Source organism: Fukomys damarensis, unplaced genomic scaffold (assembly GCF_012274545.1).
Source record: "Fukomys damarensis isolate Sample0158 unplaced genomic scaffold, DMR_v1.0_HiC HiC_scaffold_38, whole genome shotgun sequence".
NCBI lineage: Eukaryota > Metazoa > Chordata > Mammalia > Rodentia > Bathyergidae > Fukomys > Fukomys damarensis.
In genome coordinates, this window is record NW_022900950.1 from 74,456,199 (window position 1) to 74,472,532 (window position 16,334).

At 41.4% G+C, this 16,334-nt stretch overlaps 2 protein-coding genes across 8 annotated transcripts in view; both read left to right on the forward strand.

Annotated features, from left to right (window-relative positions):
- The window catches only part of Arfip1 (ADP ribosylation factor interacting protein 1), a 120,135-nt gene that overhangs the window by 52,420 nt on the left and 51,381 nt on the right, over window positions 1–16,334 (forward strand). The window lies entirely within an intron of this gene.
- LOC104864729 lies at window positions 12,528–16,334 on the forward strand. 2 transcript variants are annotated; one of them, XR_002025479.2, is made up of 2 exons: window positions 12,528–15,560; window positions 16,273–16,333. XR_002025479.2 is itself a non-coding variant. In XM_019207992.2 (2 exons), the coding sequence occupies exon 1, from the start codon at window positions 12,617–12,619 to the stop codon at window positions 13,232–13,234; it is 618 nt and encodes a 205-aa protein (XP_019063537.1). In that variant the 5' UTR covers window positions 12,528–12,616; the 3' UTR covers window positions 13,235–13,650; window positions 16,273–16,334. The 2 variants fall into 2 exon arrangements, 1 of the variants encoding a protein (XP_019063537.1); XM_019207992.2 differs by having other exon boundaries at window positions 12,528–13,650; window positions 16,273–16,334.

The window sequence follows — 16,334 nt, forward strand, 5'->3', positions numbered from 1 at the left end:
AGCTTGATTGTAGTAATTACTTCACAGTATATTAAATATAAAAGAAAATCACAGGTGGGCATGGTGGTGCACACCTGTAATCCCAGTACGCAGGAGGCTGAGGCAGGAGGATCACTGTGAGAGGCCAGCCTAGGCTACATAATAAGTTCAGGGTGAGACCAGCCTGAGCTACCTAGCAAGACTCTGTCTCAAAAAAAATTACATTGTACACCATGCACTTATTTACAGTTTTGTCTGTCATACCTCAAAGCTTGGAGGGAAGAGGAAAAAGATTGTCACTTTTTCGCGAGGTGCTTCTGCTGTTAATCAGATGACCAGTTGTGTGTGTGAGGATGTTTATGGACTCTGCTTATTTCTGGTCTTTTTGCCAATTGTTGAAACAGTATCATGCATATATTACTACAGTAATTAAGACTGGTGCAAATGTCCTCGCCACCCTGATACTTGGTAACTAATTTCTGTATCTTTGTTCTTTTTTGGGGTGACTTTGTAGCCTAGGCTCAAGTGTGAGTCTTTAGTTAACCATCTTTGCCTTTAACTAGCATTGAAAAAATTCTTTAAAATAATATGAGAAAAGAAAGAAAAAACAAAAACAAAGTTTTTATAAATAGGGAGGGGTGGAGGGGTGGAAGGGAAGGAAGGAGAATGGGATAAAACAAGAACCAAAATATATGTCTTGTACAGGAACAAATTCCCAGTGATAAATGTGATCATACTGTGTACCTAAAATATACCAATAAACTTAATGGAATAAAAAAGTTTACTGCTTATGTCCTCAAAGCTAATATCTTGCTGCTTTGAAGATTTACTCATTATTTAATACCAGCTTCTCTTTGTGGAAATTCCCCTGCCGTGTTATTTTATTTGTATGGGGAAGTAGAGAAGGGAAAAAGGAGTTGTCTTGAAGGCTGTCTTTGCTGGCTGGGAACTTAGAGGAGGCCGGAAGCAGCCCTAGCCCACTTCCGCTAGTGCATTATGCCGCATACCTGTAGAGAAAGAAATGGACTATTGTTAAACTTGTTTGTACCTGCTCTTATTAAAAGTATGCGTATCACGAGAGTCTCTTATGTACATATTTAAAATTAAGCTACATACTTCCTTTCTGCCCAAAGGAAAACAATATTTTTAAACTATCACTTAACTCTTTTGCATATATTGCACTCAAGATCCATTAGGCATATGTTTATCTAAATGTTGCCTCATTTTCTCCCTTATTTTCTTGAGCAGTAAATAATAAGTTGTGCTTAATCTCAAGTCCATTTTTTTGTTTTAATAGAAAATTTCAGGGCCGGGGATTTAGCTCAGTGGTCCCCCCGCCTGCCTCACAAGCGCAAAGTCCTGAATTCGATCTCTGGTACCGGGAAAAAAAAAGGAAAGAAAATTTCAGAGAAAATAAATGTTAAATGTTTCACTTAGTATTAGACTAGTGCAGTGATCTTACATGTAAAACTGAATGATGATTTGTATATCTTCCTTGTATATCTATTTGAAGTTTTAAATCTTATATTTTTTTAATTTAATACAACTATATAAAACACATTTCAAAAAGTGTTAGTCTTACATAAACTCCAAGTGATAGCGAATTAAATGCAGTTGCCATAACTTGACTGGCCAGCTGGTGTCGCTGTGGCACAGGTAATGACATTGTAACGTTCGTTTCTTCCAGATATTTGAGTTTTCACTGGATTCCTTTCTCAGTCTGTTCTGAGAGAGGCCCTGCTTAAACTCGTGCTCAGCAATCAGATTTATATATATGTCATTGCCTCATATATTAATGTTCTAGGTAGATTCATTCGGTGGTTTGGTTTTTTGGTTTTGTTGTTTTTGGTTTTTGGTTTTTTTTGGTTGGGGTATCTGGGACAGAACTCTGGACCTTGCGCTTGCAAGGCAGGCAGTAGAACCACTGAGCTAAATCTCCAGCCCTTAGGTGGTTTTGTTTTGTTTTGTTTGTCCTTTTGAGACAGGGATTCACTATGTAGATCAAGGGCTTTTAAAACTTACTGTGTACCCTGGGCTGGCCTCCAACTCATGGCAGTCCTCCTGCCTCAGCCTCCCAAATGCTGAGATTATAGGTGTGTACCACTATTCCTGACTTTTTTTTAAAGATAGGAGCAACAGCTGGATAAGAAGAGATGACAGTGATCTTGATATTAAGATTTTTTTGTTTATTTTTCTGTAGTAAAGACATTTCTATTTATAAATAAAAAATAATTTTGTATTTTAAATGTTAAAAAATTTAATCTCCAAATAATTCAAATTACTGTTTGATTTGTAAGCTACGTTTATTTATTTTAATTTTTAAATTTTTTTGTACTGGGGATCGAACTCAGGATCTTGCGCTTGCAAGATAGGTGTCAGAACCACTAAGCTAAATCCCCAGCCCCTCTGCTGCATATTATTTTTAATGAATGTGGTTATGGTACTTGTTATTAAAATATTAAATCAGAAATGTGCAACAGAAGCAAATACCAGCTCCACATGGTTGAAATTTCTTGTGACATTAGTTGTCACATTTAGAGAACTTACCTTGCTCACTAGATGCAGCTGAAATAGAACATTCCCGTGGAAAACCCAAAACAAAAATCCATAATTTTGAGTTTTTCCATCTGCAGACCCTTTGTCGAGAAAAATTTACACATACACAAAACTACCAAATTTTGTATTTAAGTTTAGGGAGTATAGGATTCCCTGAAGCCTTAGGTTTCATAAGAATCCCTTGGTCCTTAGTTTCCTCAGTCATAAGAACCCCTTGTCTGTGGGCACTGAGTGTGATCACAGGATCCTAGTATAGCAGGAGTGCCCTGGATCCGCGTCCTGGAGGATGTTATGGAATTACCCAGTATTCCACAGCTGTGCCAGGAGCCTGTGCAATTTGACCGAGGGCGAGAATTCTCATTCATTGCCTTATAGCCAGGCCTGCCAACAACAGTGCTTGGCACATAACAGAGGCTTTTAGTAAATGTTTGGTGAATAAATTAGTGTCACTCATGTTAGAGCTAGGACTAGAAGAAAGATTTCTACATTTCTGTGGCAGGAAAAAGTATTGTAATATTAGGGTGTTGGTTTTATTTGTCCTTTGCACTGAGTGACATCCTCAGCCCTTTTTATTTTTTATTTTGAGACAGGGTCTCTCCCAGGCTGGAATCCACTTGGGATTCTCTTGCCTCAGCTTCCCAGAGTGCTGGGATTACAGGTGTGGCCCATTGTGCTTAGCTGATTTGAGAGTTAAAACACCCGATGTCCTTAATTTCCCTATGTTATTTGTTTGTTTTGTTTACAGTTTATCATTCATTTATCATTTCTTCTGCTTTTACTAAGAGAGTGATACCACTGTGCATACAGTGCAGTTTGTGGCTCACAGTGGTTGATTTTTAAAAGTTGAATTTCCGTAGTGTAGTGGTGCATACCTGTTATCTTGGCTCCTTGGGAGGAGCCTGAGCAATTTAAAAACAAACAGGTGTGGGCACATGGTTGCGAGCCTGTGGTGCCACAAAGGAAAAGAAGAAATTCCAGGTTAAGGACTTAAAATTTGATATCTCTTCTACTTCTGTCATTCTGCCCTAGAATATGGGTAGCATATGATGAAAATTTTGTCTGCATACTCTATAGAAATACAATATAATGTGTTCATATTGTACTAAAACATTTAGAAGCTCAGTCAGAGGCAGCACTGATTTGATGGTGACTTTTTCAGGCCAATTTTTACCAAATGTCTACCTTGGACCTTTTAAATGTATGGAGAATGTTTTTCAAGGATTATTTAATTATTCAAATCTAAATTCATTATTTGTATTGACACATTAAAAATTGTATTTATTCATGAGGTGCCATGTAATGTTTCAGTCTGTGTATAGACACTGTGAGATGTTCATTCAAGATACACATATCCATCTCCTTGAACACTTGTCATTTCTTTGTGGTGTAAATATTCCAAATCCTGTCTTCTAGCATGTCTGAAATACATAGTTATCATGACCTGTAGTCATTTACTTGTGCAGTAGCACTTTAGAACTCACTCCTTCTAACTGTAACTAATACACACTGACCAATCTTTGCATTCATTTTAATATTTACTTTTGGGCAGGAGATTTTTTAACTCAGTGGCTGTGCACTTGCCTTGCAAGCACAAGCTCCCTGATACCCCCCCCAAAAAATTTTTTTTACTTTTTAGCTAGAGCATAGTCAGTACTGTTATCACAAATGAAAGTTTTAAGTATATGTTTATTATATGCACATACATTAAATAATTCTGGATTGAGATTCTTTTGTAATGAACAGCTATAATGTATAAACTATAATGTATAAATTTATAAACAAGCTATCATGAATACTTTTTATCTTTAGGAAGAATTATTTTAAATGCAGACATTTCCACAGTGATAGTCTGAATGAATTCACTGTTTCTTTGGTGCAAAGTTGGTACATGATTTCATTCCTTCAAAACTTGTACTACTTAGAATTTGGGCTGAGGGGTAGAGGTGAGAGTTGGCGGTAAACCACCACAATTAGCCCTGGTGTGCATCTTGTTAGAAGTCGAATGACTAGGATGGGAAGGGGCATGGAGACTCTACGTCCCTCTGACCCCCTTACGAGGAGATTTGCTGCTGATCAGGTGGAGTGACGTGTAAAAGAAGCTGGTGGTTACTGGTCTGGCTTACTTAAAGGTGAGATTCCAGAAGCGTTGCTTCCTGAGCGATAGCAACGTCCAAAGAGTGGCTACACAAATTTGGGATGGCTGAGTGGAATGGGGTGTGAAAGATGAAAGGATAAAGTAGAGGTGAAGGAGTTCATCCCTAGGTGGGTGCTGTTATACCTAGTCTAATACGTCTTTTTTTTTTTTATCTTCCCTCACACTGTTCTGGCACTTTGTCCAACTATAAATTCCCAAACCCAATTCACATTGCCAGCTTTAGGCATTGCTGCGAAAAAACAGCCATACACCTTTGCGTACTTTTATGACTATACTCCACCTCTCTACATCAGCATAGGTAGGGGGCTTATGCAGTCGATTTTATTGCACTGTAAGTATTACGTGATTTGTATTTATTGCACTGTAAGTATTACGTGATTGTGCCTTAGTGGAGCTAGACAGCTTGTCTGGAAGAGATTGCTAATGGGACATGTAATCACTCCATGGGATTGTGCACAGTGGCACGCAAAGGGCTAGAAGCACATAGGATACTGAGAGAGTTAGGCATGCCAAAGCCCAAGAGAAGGTGGATAACAGGGCTGGTGGACAAGAGGGCAGTGAGGTAGAGTAACAGACCTGGAAGCAGGACGCGGGGGTCCGTGTTAGGATGGGAAAACGCCTCTGTACAGCAGGAGCTCCCCAGAACAGACCAACGTACTGCGTGTCAGCTGGCTTGCTTGTTTGAAATTCTGAGTGCTGGGCTCCATACTTCAGCATAATGGGAATCACAAGGAGAGCTCGGAGAACTCTGCATTTCTAACCAAATCCTCAGGTAAAAATTATTGGAACTAAGCCCTGATAATGGATTAGGTGTGCCGTACAGTGGAGAACTGAGAAGGTACTGACCCAGCCTGCCAGCAGGAGAAAATTGGCACATAATCAGCTCTGACTGTGGTAATTATAGAGAGGCAGAGGGGCGGTGAGGAGGTTAATGACTTTGCAAGGTATTTACAGTGGGGAGGGATGTGGAGGCCTCTTAGGGTAATAATTTTGCTTCTGATACTCCGCATAGACAGGCTGAGGCAGGAGACTGCGAGTTCAGGGTCAGCTTGGACAACATAGAGTCTGTCTCAAAACACAAGAAAAGACATTCTTATGGACAGCTGGCTATTGAAACAAGATGTGAATTTTAAGGTACCAGAATTCACAGAACACATCAGATTTTCAGTTTGTTTCTTTAAAAGTATACATGAAACGTTTTTGGAGCTTTTTCCAAAAGCATTCTAATTCATTTTGGCCTAATCATTTGAAAATTTATTTTTAAAAAGTATTAAATGCTCCATTATCTTAGTAGCTGCAGTAGAAGGCTAACTTCTGGTTTGTTTGTTATTGTACAGTTTTTAAGCATAGCCTTCCAAAGTCTTGAAGTTTGAGTGTCAGTAATGTAGAGATTTTGTGTCATTTGCTACAAATAGGCTAATTGTCTCTCAACTATACTCTTGACACTGTAGGAATAAATGCAGTAGCATATACTTAAATAATACAGCTTGATAACTGGGGCCCATTTTAAAAATTAAAAGATTATGTCAAGAAGGCACATGTTAGGCCGTATTATGTTACATAGGGAAGGAGTAATGTAAGAGAAGAGCTGACACGATTACAGAATCCTGAGTGTTCCTCACAAGTCATGTGTTCTGTTGGCCTCTTCTCTCTGAATTGCAGTGGTCCACCTGCGCCACTTTCAGTCAGGCTCCTCTCTCGTAGCAGTGAGGGGTAGTAGGGCTCTGGTGCTGTGCAGATTCACAGCTGTTTTTCCCATAAGATGGGAGGTTTGTTTCTTTGAAGACTTTTGTTAAGGAAGCCCAGCAGCTATGGGCAAAGTTTTGCGTAAGGTGTAACATCCTCAGCACTAAAGCCGTCTAGAGTCCTTGCATGACAGGGTGGAAAGAAGATAGTATGATCAGAGATTTCTCTTTGTCGAATCCGTTGTTTAACCCCAATTAGCTTCCCTCTTCCCTAGTACTGCTATTATAGCATCTCTTTTATATTTTTCCCCATAACGGGGATTGAACTCAAGACCTTGTGGGGCAGAAGCAGCACCACTGAGCTAAATCTCCAGCAGCATCTTTTTTAAAACAGAAAAATGATTCAAACGAATAATGTTCTTTTCAGGTGTCATGAGAAAGCAAAATGAGTATAAGAGTGATTTCTTTTTGATTCTATGTGCTCTTCAAACAATAGTTGAAAAGGAGGTACAGTGACAAGAGATTTTAAGTGGCATTAGGAAATAAGTGAAATATAATAAAGGCTGTTCATCCATTTTATCCTATAGGAAATTACAGGTTGACAACTTATTTCTATATAGTAATTTCTTTTTTTTTCAGCTTTAATTGAGTTTATTGGTACATTTTAGGGATACAGTACAGTTACATTCATTGTTGGGATCTTGGACCTCTACATGACAAGTCTTGATTCTCATTTTTTCCCTTACCCCTGCCCTGCCTTCATCTATGAAGTAATTTCTGAAATAACTTTTGAAAAGTATTTCTTTAAAGAAATCTTTTAGAAAACAGTATTAAAATAAATTCTAAATCTCTAATAAATTGCATATAGCTATTTGCATTTACTATAGAGTTAAGTATTGTCTCTGGAAGTGTACATAGTCCTAACCATATTCCTAGCAACAAAATGACATGCTTCTTTGTTCTGGTTTTCTCATCTGTGATGTAGCACTTAAAATGATAATGCCTAGATTAAATGAGATCGTACCCGTACAGTTCTTGCTTTATAGTTCCAGTATGCATTAATTTTATTTACTACAGTTTAATTAAACACACCAGTCCCCCTGCAACATAGCTTACACTATCTCCTCAGAAAGCTTTCCCTGCATACTTCATCCGGAGTAGCAACTGTGACCCATCACTGTGTTCCTCTTATTCTGCCTTTGAATGAAAAACCAAAACCCCAATTCACTTGTTAATTCTTTTCAGCACTTATCACTACCTGGCATTTGTTTTATTTTCTATCAGTAACCCCCCCCCCCCCCCGTTCCCTGCACCCAAGTCCCCTGGAATGTGCGTCTCTATGGCCAGGGACTCTGTTTCCATCACTGCCGTGTCTTTGCATCTAGAGTAGTGACCATTGTGAATTTGGTTCTCATTGGATGTTGATTCATTGAAGCTGTGTGTTCCAGAGTTCAAGTAGTGCTTTTTCCTTCCTACTTGGTTCTTATAGACTTAGTCCATTCTGAATTTTTCTGATACCTGTTGTCTTACTTTGGTACCAAGTTCACCTTTTATGTTAACATATGTTTTGTCTCTCCAATGAGATGGCAGGGTTTGTACCATATCTTTTGTCTTTGTCTAGAAAGTCTAACATAGTAAGAGTAAGCAAACACTCACTAAATTTAATTTTAAAATAAACGAGTTGCTATGCAGCTTCATTGTCTATGTGGTGTTGATTCCTAAGTCCAGTGGTTCATTCAGCAAGTCCATTCGTTCATTGATTCAGTAAATACTTAGTGAGCATCTACTATTCAGGTCCTGATTTGTAGAAGTAAACAAAATGTTGCTCTCATGAAGTTAATGGTGTAATCAGGAATAACAAAAATATGTATCCTATACATGCCTCCCCTGGTAACTGCTCTGAGAACAGTAAAAGATAATGGGTGTTCCAGTGTGGGAGTTAGGGGCTTGCTGTTTGACACATCATAAGAAAGCCTCTTGGTGAAGGAGGGTGCCCTGTGAGTTGGTATTAGACCAGTGTTTCCAGCAGAAGTGCAAAGGCCCTAAAACAGAGGTAGTGTTAGTGCTTTTAAAGAAGCAGTCGGGCTGAAGCAGTCAGCCAAGTATGGGCTAGTAGGAGTTGAGGCCAAATCATGTGATGTTAGTAGTTTGATACTAGGAGATATTGAAGAGTTTTGATTAGAAGATGACTTGATTTGATGATTCTACAGGGGATAGCTCTGGGTGCTGTATGGAGCTAGGAGTTTGTGTCCTGGAGAGAAGTGAAGACCAGCTGGAAAGAACTTGGGATAATCCAGGTGAAACAGAGTGCTAGTGTAGGCCAGGGATGTAGCAGTGGAAGTGGGGAGTACTGATTTGACCCTGGGTATATTTTGAGGGCAGATTTGGTAAGGTCTGATACCTTGGATATAGGTATGAGAGAAAAAGAAGAGTTAAAACTGACTCCTTAGATATTTGGCTTGAATAATTAATTGCTGTGAGCAGAAAGGGGTGGAAACTAGAAGTGCTTTTCTATTACCTTCTTGGGAGTTTGCTCCAGACTCCATCAGTTTCCAGTAGTTTACTGAGTTTAAGGTTCCTGTTTAATCTCTGAAAATGACATGTATGTAGTTAGAAGTACTGACGTTAAGAAAAAAGCAGGTTAGAAACATATATGTCAGAGTTCTGAGGGTGGAAGTGAGTTTTAAATCCAGAAGACTGGAAGAGATCACAAGGAAGTAAATGTAGGAGAAGAAGCTTTCTCACTGAATTTTGGGCACTGTAGGTAGGGTTTGGAGTTGGGAGATGAGGCGAATCAGCAAGGAGACCACAGCAAAAAGATGACCAAAGAGGAGAATTAAGATAGTGCACTTCGTGGTGCCAGGGGTCGAGAGGAGGGAACAAGCCCTGACTTTTGGAAATGCTTTGATAAGTTAGATGAGATCAAAATTGGCACTTGGCCAGTGGATTGATAAGCTTGTTGGTGAGCTTAACTAAGACCTCATTAGTGATTAACCCAGGGCCCCTCCAAATTGAGTAATGGCTTGGACAGAATTAGTGAGCTTCCCAGGAAGAGTGCCTCTCAACACTAATCAGTGGGGAGAGACTCTATCTACCAGTCTTGACTTTGCAAATTGCAAGACTCCGATGTTGGATGTTCTGAGTTGTGAAATTTTAACTGTATGTTGTATGTGGGAAGGTAGTGTATGAAAGGATTCACAGACAAAAATACTTCCTCATTCATCACTAACTTGTCATTGTTCTAGAAAACCAGTAGCATAGTCTGATTATGAAAATCAGGTAATAACTCATATCCATACCGCAAGGGAAGTAAACTAAATTTAATGGAAAATTAAGATTTCAAGAAACTTGTTTAAGAACTAAGATTAGTGTTTTTCTTTTCCTATAAGAGAGTTGTTAATTTATCTCTTTGAAAGAAAGATTTTGAGTTGCATTTTAGATATAATAGGTAAGATTTGGGTATTAAAGTTTTTAGAAGCCCAACTTACTAAATGTAGCGTGGCATCTAAGAATATACTAGTTGCTGGTTTTGAAGATTTTCAGAAGTGTCCAAATGACTGAAAGACTAGCCTGACTTTCAGTTTCTTTTTATTTGTGAAAATGTCCCTTCACTTTAAAGTTTGTCTTTCCAACATTTTTCTTTTATCTTTGTCCATATTCACAGTTTTTGTTAAATTATCATCTTACATACCAAGTGTGTACAATTTGTCATATATATATATATATATATGTATGTATATATATATATATATATATTTTTTTTTTTTTTTAATTAGGCTCTTGCTGTATTCCCCAGGTTGGCCTTGAACTCCATGACCAAGCGATCATCCTATGTACCTCATCCTCCTGGTTGGGTGGCTTGGACTCTGCCCACACATTGTGCTACTTCGCACATTTTAAATTCTGATCTCTCACACTTGTGACCTCTGGGTGGCTGCTCTGGTTAGTCAGTGGGTGTCAGAAGTTAATTGTATGGTGTTTTCAGGGGTAGACATGCCCTATTACAATTCAGATGGCACTGTGAGTGTACTACTAAGTGTATGGGTGCTTCAGGGATGAGGAAGAGGTACACTAATGACTTTGGTGTGTATTCTACTGTATATTTGTCACTCAAAAAATAAAAATCATTTCAAATGATATGAAAATACATATAATGCCCAATATTAAGTATAAGAAAATCTTTTTTTACTGAAATAACTTTGGATCTCCAGAAAAGTTGCTTACATGTTAGTAAAGGGAAGGATATTAATATTTGAAGCTCCAGATGTTGTCTGGTACACTTCTTCTGTGTCACCATGAAGGAAGGAGTATTGTCCCTGACCATCCCGATTTGCAGTAAAGTCACTCAGCAGTCTGGAGAACTTGCCTGGCTCCTGCAGCCATTAAGTGAGTGAGCCAGGATTCAAACTCAGACTGCAGGCACTGCAACCATTGCATCAGACTGCCTCACCAAATGATTGCTCGTTATTTTTTTAAATAATAAGTACATTTGGAATCAGAGCCAGTTCTCAAATATCAAGTTCACTGATATCCAGAGTGTAAGCAGTCTTGTTTGCCCTCTGAAACTGCCTTTAATCCCTCAGTCCAGAAGGCATACTTTAATGCAATTAGAGGGGAAGTTATGGAGATTACCTTGGACCTACCCAGTTTAAATATTTTACACACTGAAGTTGATAAAAATTTAACTTTCAACTACTGTTTGTAACAAATCACTTGACACATACCTTACTACCCATGAAGACACTAATATGACAAAATCCCAGAGCTGAGAACTGCAGGAGAATGGAGCCATTACCAGATATAGTCCCCTCCATTTATTATATTTCCCGTAATGGGGACAGCTACTTGTCTAGCTGGAGAAGGGAAATCAGACTATAAAGTTGGAGAATTAAGGTCATACAGATAAAGCCAAAATGTCTGAAACTTAACAAAGTTACCTTAAAACCAACATATGTGATTATTTATGATGAGGTGAATTTCAGATCTGATAGAGACTAGAAATGCTAGAAAGACAGTAGGAGGTCAGTATATGGGTGTTAGTTTTCTGAGGAAAGTTTAGAAAACATTTTCAGTTGAACTAAGCCAGATTGACTTTTATTACCTCAGTTATTAAAGGACTTTAGTAAAATATCTAAGAATAGTTTTAAGCAACATAAAAGCTCAATAACATCCCCAACTGGGAATTATTTTAATTCCTAAGTATTTAATTTGAAATCTTGTACTCCTCTAAATGTCTGTGGTTAAACTAAGGAAGTTAGTGACAGATTCAGCAGGCTCTGAACCTGAGTACCTGTAAGAGCCTGACTGAACCAGAGCGACTCCATGTTGACCAGCAAACGACCTAGAGACTGTCGCTCCCCCCCATCCCTTATAGGATAACTAATGATTAATTGTGAATTGTTAGGTAACTGCTTTGAAGTAGCTGGGAAACTAAATGGAAACTGTAGTGAACACAGAGACCCAACACAAATCACGCCACTCCTTACTTGCCTGTAGTTGAATGTTCTGAACATTATAATCTAAGTTGTAAATGGAATAATGGATAATCGCTCTGCTGATCATTTGTACGTGACGGTCAAGTATATGCTTGATGAGCACTAGCTCAGATCAACTGATTCTTTGCCTTTGTCCTCTTCCTGTAAGTTTTAAGTGTAAACCCCCCCTCAGCCCTATATAAAGTGGCCTCTGTTTCTGAGCTAGCCACCTCTCTGAGCTACTTGGCTTGGGGAGTGCCCTCTGGCCAGACTAATAAAGGTCTATTTGCCAACTTGCCTGGTGTGTTCCTTCCTGGGTGACTCTCGCTGTCCGACAAGCTCCTGGAGCCTCGCTGAGCTTCTGAGCCCAGCATCGTGGAAGCCTCTTGGCTGTTCACGCCCCAGGAGTAAAAGTGAGACTTAAGTCTTACATCTTGGAGGCCCCAGTGAGATCCCCAAGTGGGAACTGTAAATCCGGCCGAGATTCTCTGTCGCAGGATCCAGCAGGAGATTCTCAGACATAGACCTGAAAAGCCTCCGGAGGTAAGTTTTGAATCAGTTGAAACCATGTGATGTCAGGATAGAGGTAAGTTTTGAATCGGTTGCAACCATGTGATGTCAGGATAGAGGTGGCTGACGAGCCGGGAAGCCTCACCTGACCCCGGCCCTGACGAGGATTCCGGGTAGAATCTAGGTTCTTTTTCTTTTGTGTGGCGCCTGTGTCCTGTCTGTTGAGTGTTAACCTTACATTCATTCCTCGGAACAAGATGGGAGGATCAAGCTCCAAAAATACCCCATTGGGCTGTTTTCTCACTAGCTTTAAATTGGCTTTTTCCCCTGAGCAGCAAGATGAATATGGAATGAAGTTTTCTCGAGGGAAACTCCGAACCCTCTGCAACTTGGAGTGGCCCGCCTTCGGAGTGGGCTGGCCAGCTGAAGGTTCTTTCGAACCAAGACTTTGTTGGGCAGTATGGGCAAAGGTCATTGAACACCCTGGCCACCCTGACCAATTCCCTTGTATTAATGTCTGGGCCCAGGCCTGTGAAGAACCTCCGGCATGGCTGCAGCACTGCTCCCTGCGCACCAGTTCTCGTATTCTGGTAATGGTGCCAAATGGGACAAAGTCCGCAAAGCGACAGGCACCCAGGCCGGTGTTCTCCCAGGAGCCGGACCCCTTAGAGCCTACTGACCCCGGGTTAAGACCCCCTCCGTATGCAGAACCATCCCTGGGGAGGCAAAAGTTAAGTCCATCTACCCATCTCCCCCGAAAGAAGGGGAGATCCCGGATTCCACCACCTCTCCTTCCCGTACCCGAGGGGGCTCTACTTATGGGCCCCTGGAGGCGCTCCAGGAGAGACGGGACCCAGTCCCTGTGCTCCCATTGAGAGAAACAGAACAAGGTCATTATGTATACGTTCCTTTCTCTACAAGTGATTTATATAACTGGAAGCACCAGAATCCCCTGTTTTCTGAGAAGCCGCAAGCCCTAATCTCCCTCCTCGAGTCTGTGTTTAATACCCATTACCCCACCTGGGATGATTGTCAGCAACTTTTACAGGCTCTGTTCACATCCGAGGAATGAGAAAGAATTAGAAGACATGCTATTCGGTCAGTGCTAGGGAGAGCTGAGGGGCTTGTTGACGACCAACAACAACAGGCCCGAGTTGAAGCACAACTCCCCATCTCCCGTCCCAAATGGGAATCGAATTCCACCGGAGGTAGGGAAACTCTTCGCAACTACTGTCAGCATCTCCTGACCGGCCTTAGGGGAGCCGCTCGCAAGCCTACCAATTTGAGCAAGGTAAGCGAGGTCCTACAAGGGCCTGAGGAATCCCCCTCTGCCTTCCTGGAGCGTTTACTGGAGGCGTACCGCACATACACTCTAATTGACCCAGACGCTTCAGCAAACAGGCAGGCAATTAATCTGGCTTTTGTAACTCAGTCGGCCCCAGATAGATATTCGGAAAAATTTACAGAGAATTGAGGGCTTTGAAGGAGAAAATAGGGAAAAATTGATAAGTGTAGCAATGAAGGTGTTCACAAACAGGGATCCACCCGAAGATAGAATAACTAAAAAGATGGCAAGGGCAAATATAATGATGATGGCAGAAGAAGGTTTTATACAGAAGGGGAGAAAAATGAAATGGGGAAATAAGAAGAATTTAAACTAATTGGAGAAGAAGAAAATTCTCCAGAACAAAAATGGGACTATTTGCAAGAAAAATTCCTCAGGTATGGGCTGAAACAAACTTACCGGGACTGGCAAAACATCAAGTCCCTATAATAGTCCAATTGTTGGCCTCTGCCACCCCTGTTCAGGTCCGACAATATCCTCTTCGCTTGGAGGCTAAGATAAAAATATCTGAACACATCCACCAACTTTTAGATGCTGGAATATTGATCCCATGTCAGTCAGCCTGGAACACACCCTTGCTGCCTGTAAAGAAACCTGGCACATCAGACTACAGGCCGGTACAGGACTTGTGGGAGGTAAACAGCCGGGTGGAGACCATCCACCCGATGGTACCGAACCCCTACACACTGCTGAGCCTCATTCCGCCTACACATGTATGGTATTCAGTTCTTGATCTCAGAGATGCATTTTTCAGCCTGCCCCTGGCACCAGTAAGCCAGCCGCTCTTTGCATTTGAATGGACAGACCCGGGCACTGGAACTATTGGACAATTGACATGGACTCAATTCCCACAAGGCTTTAAGATTTAAGAACTCCCCCACACTGTTCGGGGAGGCTCTCAGCAGAGATCTACAAGAGGTAAGGAAAGCTTTTCCCTATGCAACTGTTCTCCAGTATGTAGACGACCTCTTAGTGGCGACCACAACCGAGAAAAAATGTCTCACAGCCACCGAGGGACTCCTGGAGGCCCTACAAGGTCTGGGATATCCATTGTCCTGGAAGAAAGCCCAGCTCTGCAAAACCAAGGTAACTTACTTGGGTTATGTTCTTGAAAAAGGAAAAAGAAAGTTAGCTGAATCCAGGGTGTCAGCGATCCTTCAGATCCCCACGCCCAGCTCAAAGAAGCAGGTGCATGAGTTTCTGGGGGCCATAGGATACTGCAGAATCTGTATACCTAGCTTTGCTGAAATTGCCACACCCCTGCATGAGGCTATGGAGGGGGGAACCGCACCCTTTGAAATACTTTCACTGATAGCCATTATGCTTTTGCTATTGCCCATGTACATGGAGAAATTTACCAGAATAGAGGACTTTTAACATCAGACGGGAAAGAGATTAAAAACAAAGTTGAGATATTGGCTCTGCTGCAAGCTATTTGGCTGCCAAGGGAGGTTGCCATCATTCACTGCCGTGGACATCAAAGGAATTCCAGCCCTGAAGTGATTGGAAACAACACAGTTGACCAGGCAGCAAAGCAAGCTGCCCAAAAATCAGTGGGGAAACAAATGGTGCTGCTACCTACACCCGTGCTCCCAGAGAGGCCTGAATACACAGAGGAAGAAATAACGGAGATGAGTAAGAACCACTGGACCAAAGGAAAGCATGGATGGTGGACGACAGATGAAGGGAAGGTCGTTCCGCCAGCCGCGGTGGCTGACACCTTGCTAAATGAGCTCCATGAATCCACCCACCTAGGAGAAAAGTGGATGATGGCCCTGCTACGGCCCCACTTTGTCAGCAGAGAATTAGCCCAGAAGGCCCGGGACAAAGTGAGACGGTGCCCCACCTGCCTCAAGGTAAACGCGAATCTGGTAACTGGGCCCCCAGGGGTCCAATATAGGGGACTGACTCCCGGAGAACACTGGGAAGTGGACTTCACCGAAATGAAACTAGGCGTTTATGGTTACAAATATCTGTTAGTTTTCATAGACACATTCTCAGGGTGGGTGGAAGCATACCCTACTAAAAAGGAAACAGCTGAGGTAACAGTAAAAAGCTCCTGACTGAGATAGTTCCCCGTTTTGGCTTGCCCTTAGCCCTGGGGTCCGACAATGGCCCAGCCTTCACGGCTAAAGTGTCTAAACTGATTAGCCTAAGCATTGGAATTAGATGAAATTTACATTGTGCTTACAGACCTCAAAGTTCAGGACAGGTAGAAAGAGCTAACAGAACACTAAAAGAGATTTTAACTAAATTGAGCCTAGAGACTGAATTAAGTTGGGTGGAGCTTCTCCCTTTTGCTCTGTTGTGTATTCGATGTACTCCCAAGCCTCCTCTGAATCTGTCACCCTTCCAAATTGTCTGTGAGCGTACTCCGCCCTTGGTTCCCCATATAGACATGGAATTAAAGGAGAAATTCTTTCATCTGAGGTTGCTTAAGTCTCTGAGAGCTTTACTTGAAATACAGTCTCAACTACAAGACCAGGTTAGAGGATCTCTGACCCTTCCTCATGAGAAACCTCTACAGCCACTGCCCTATACGCCGGGAGAACTGGTTTATATTCGCAGGTTTGACTCCAAGACCTTGGAACCACGGTGGAAGGGGCCTTTTCCAGTTGTCCTGTCTACTC

Bases quoted from the DNA above. Each gene is read 5' to 3' on its own strand.
- LOC104864729 (XM_019207992.2), top strand. From the start codon at position 12,617: ATGGGAGGATCAAGCTCCAAAAATACCCCATTGGGCTGTTTTCTCACT.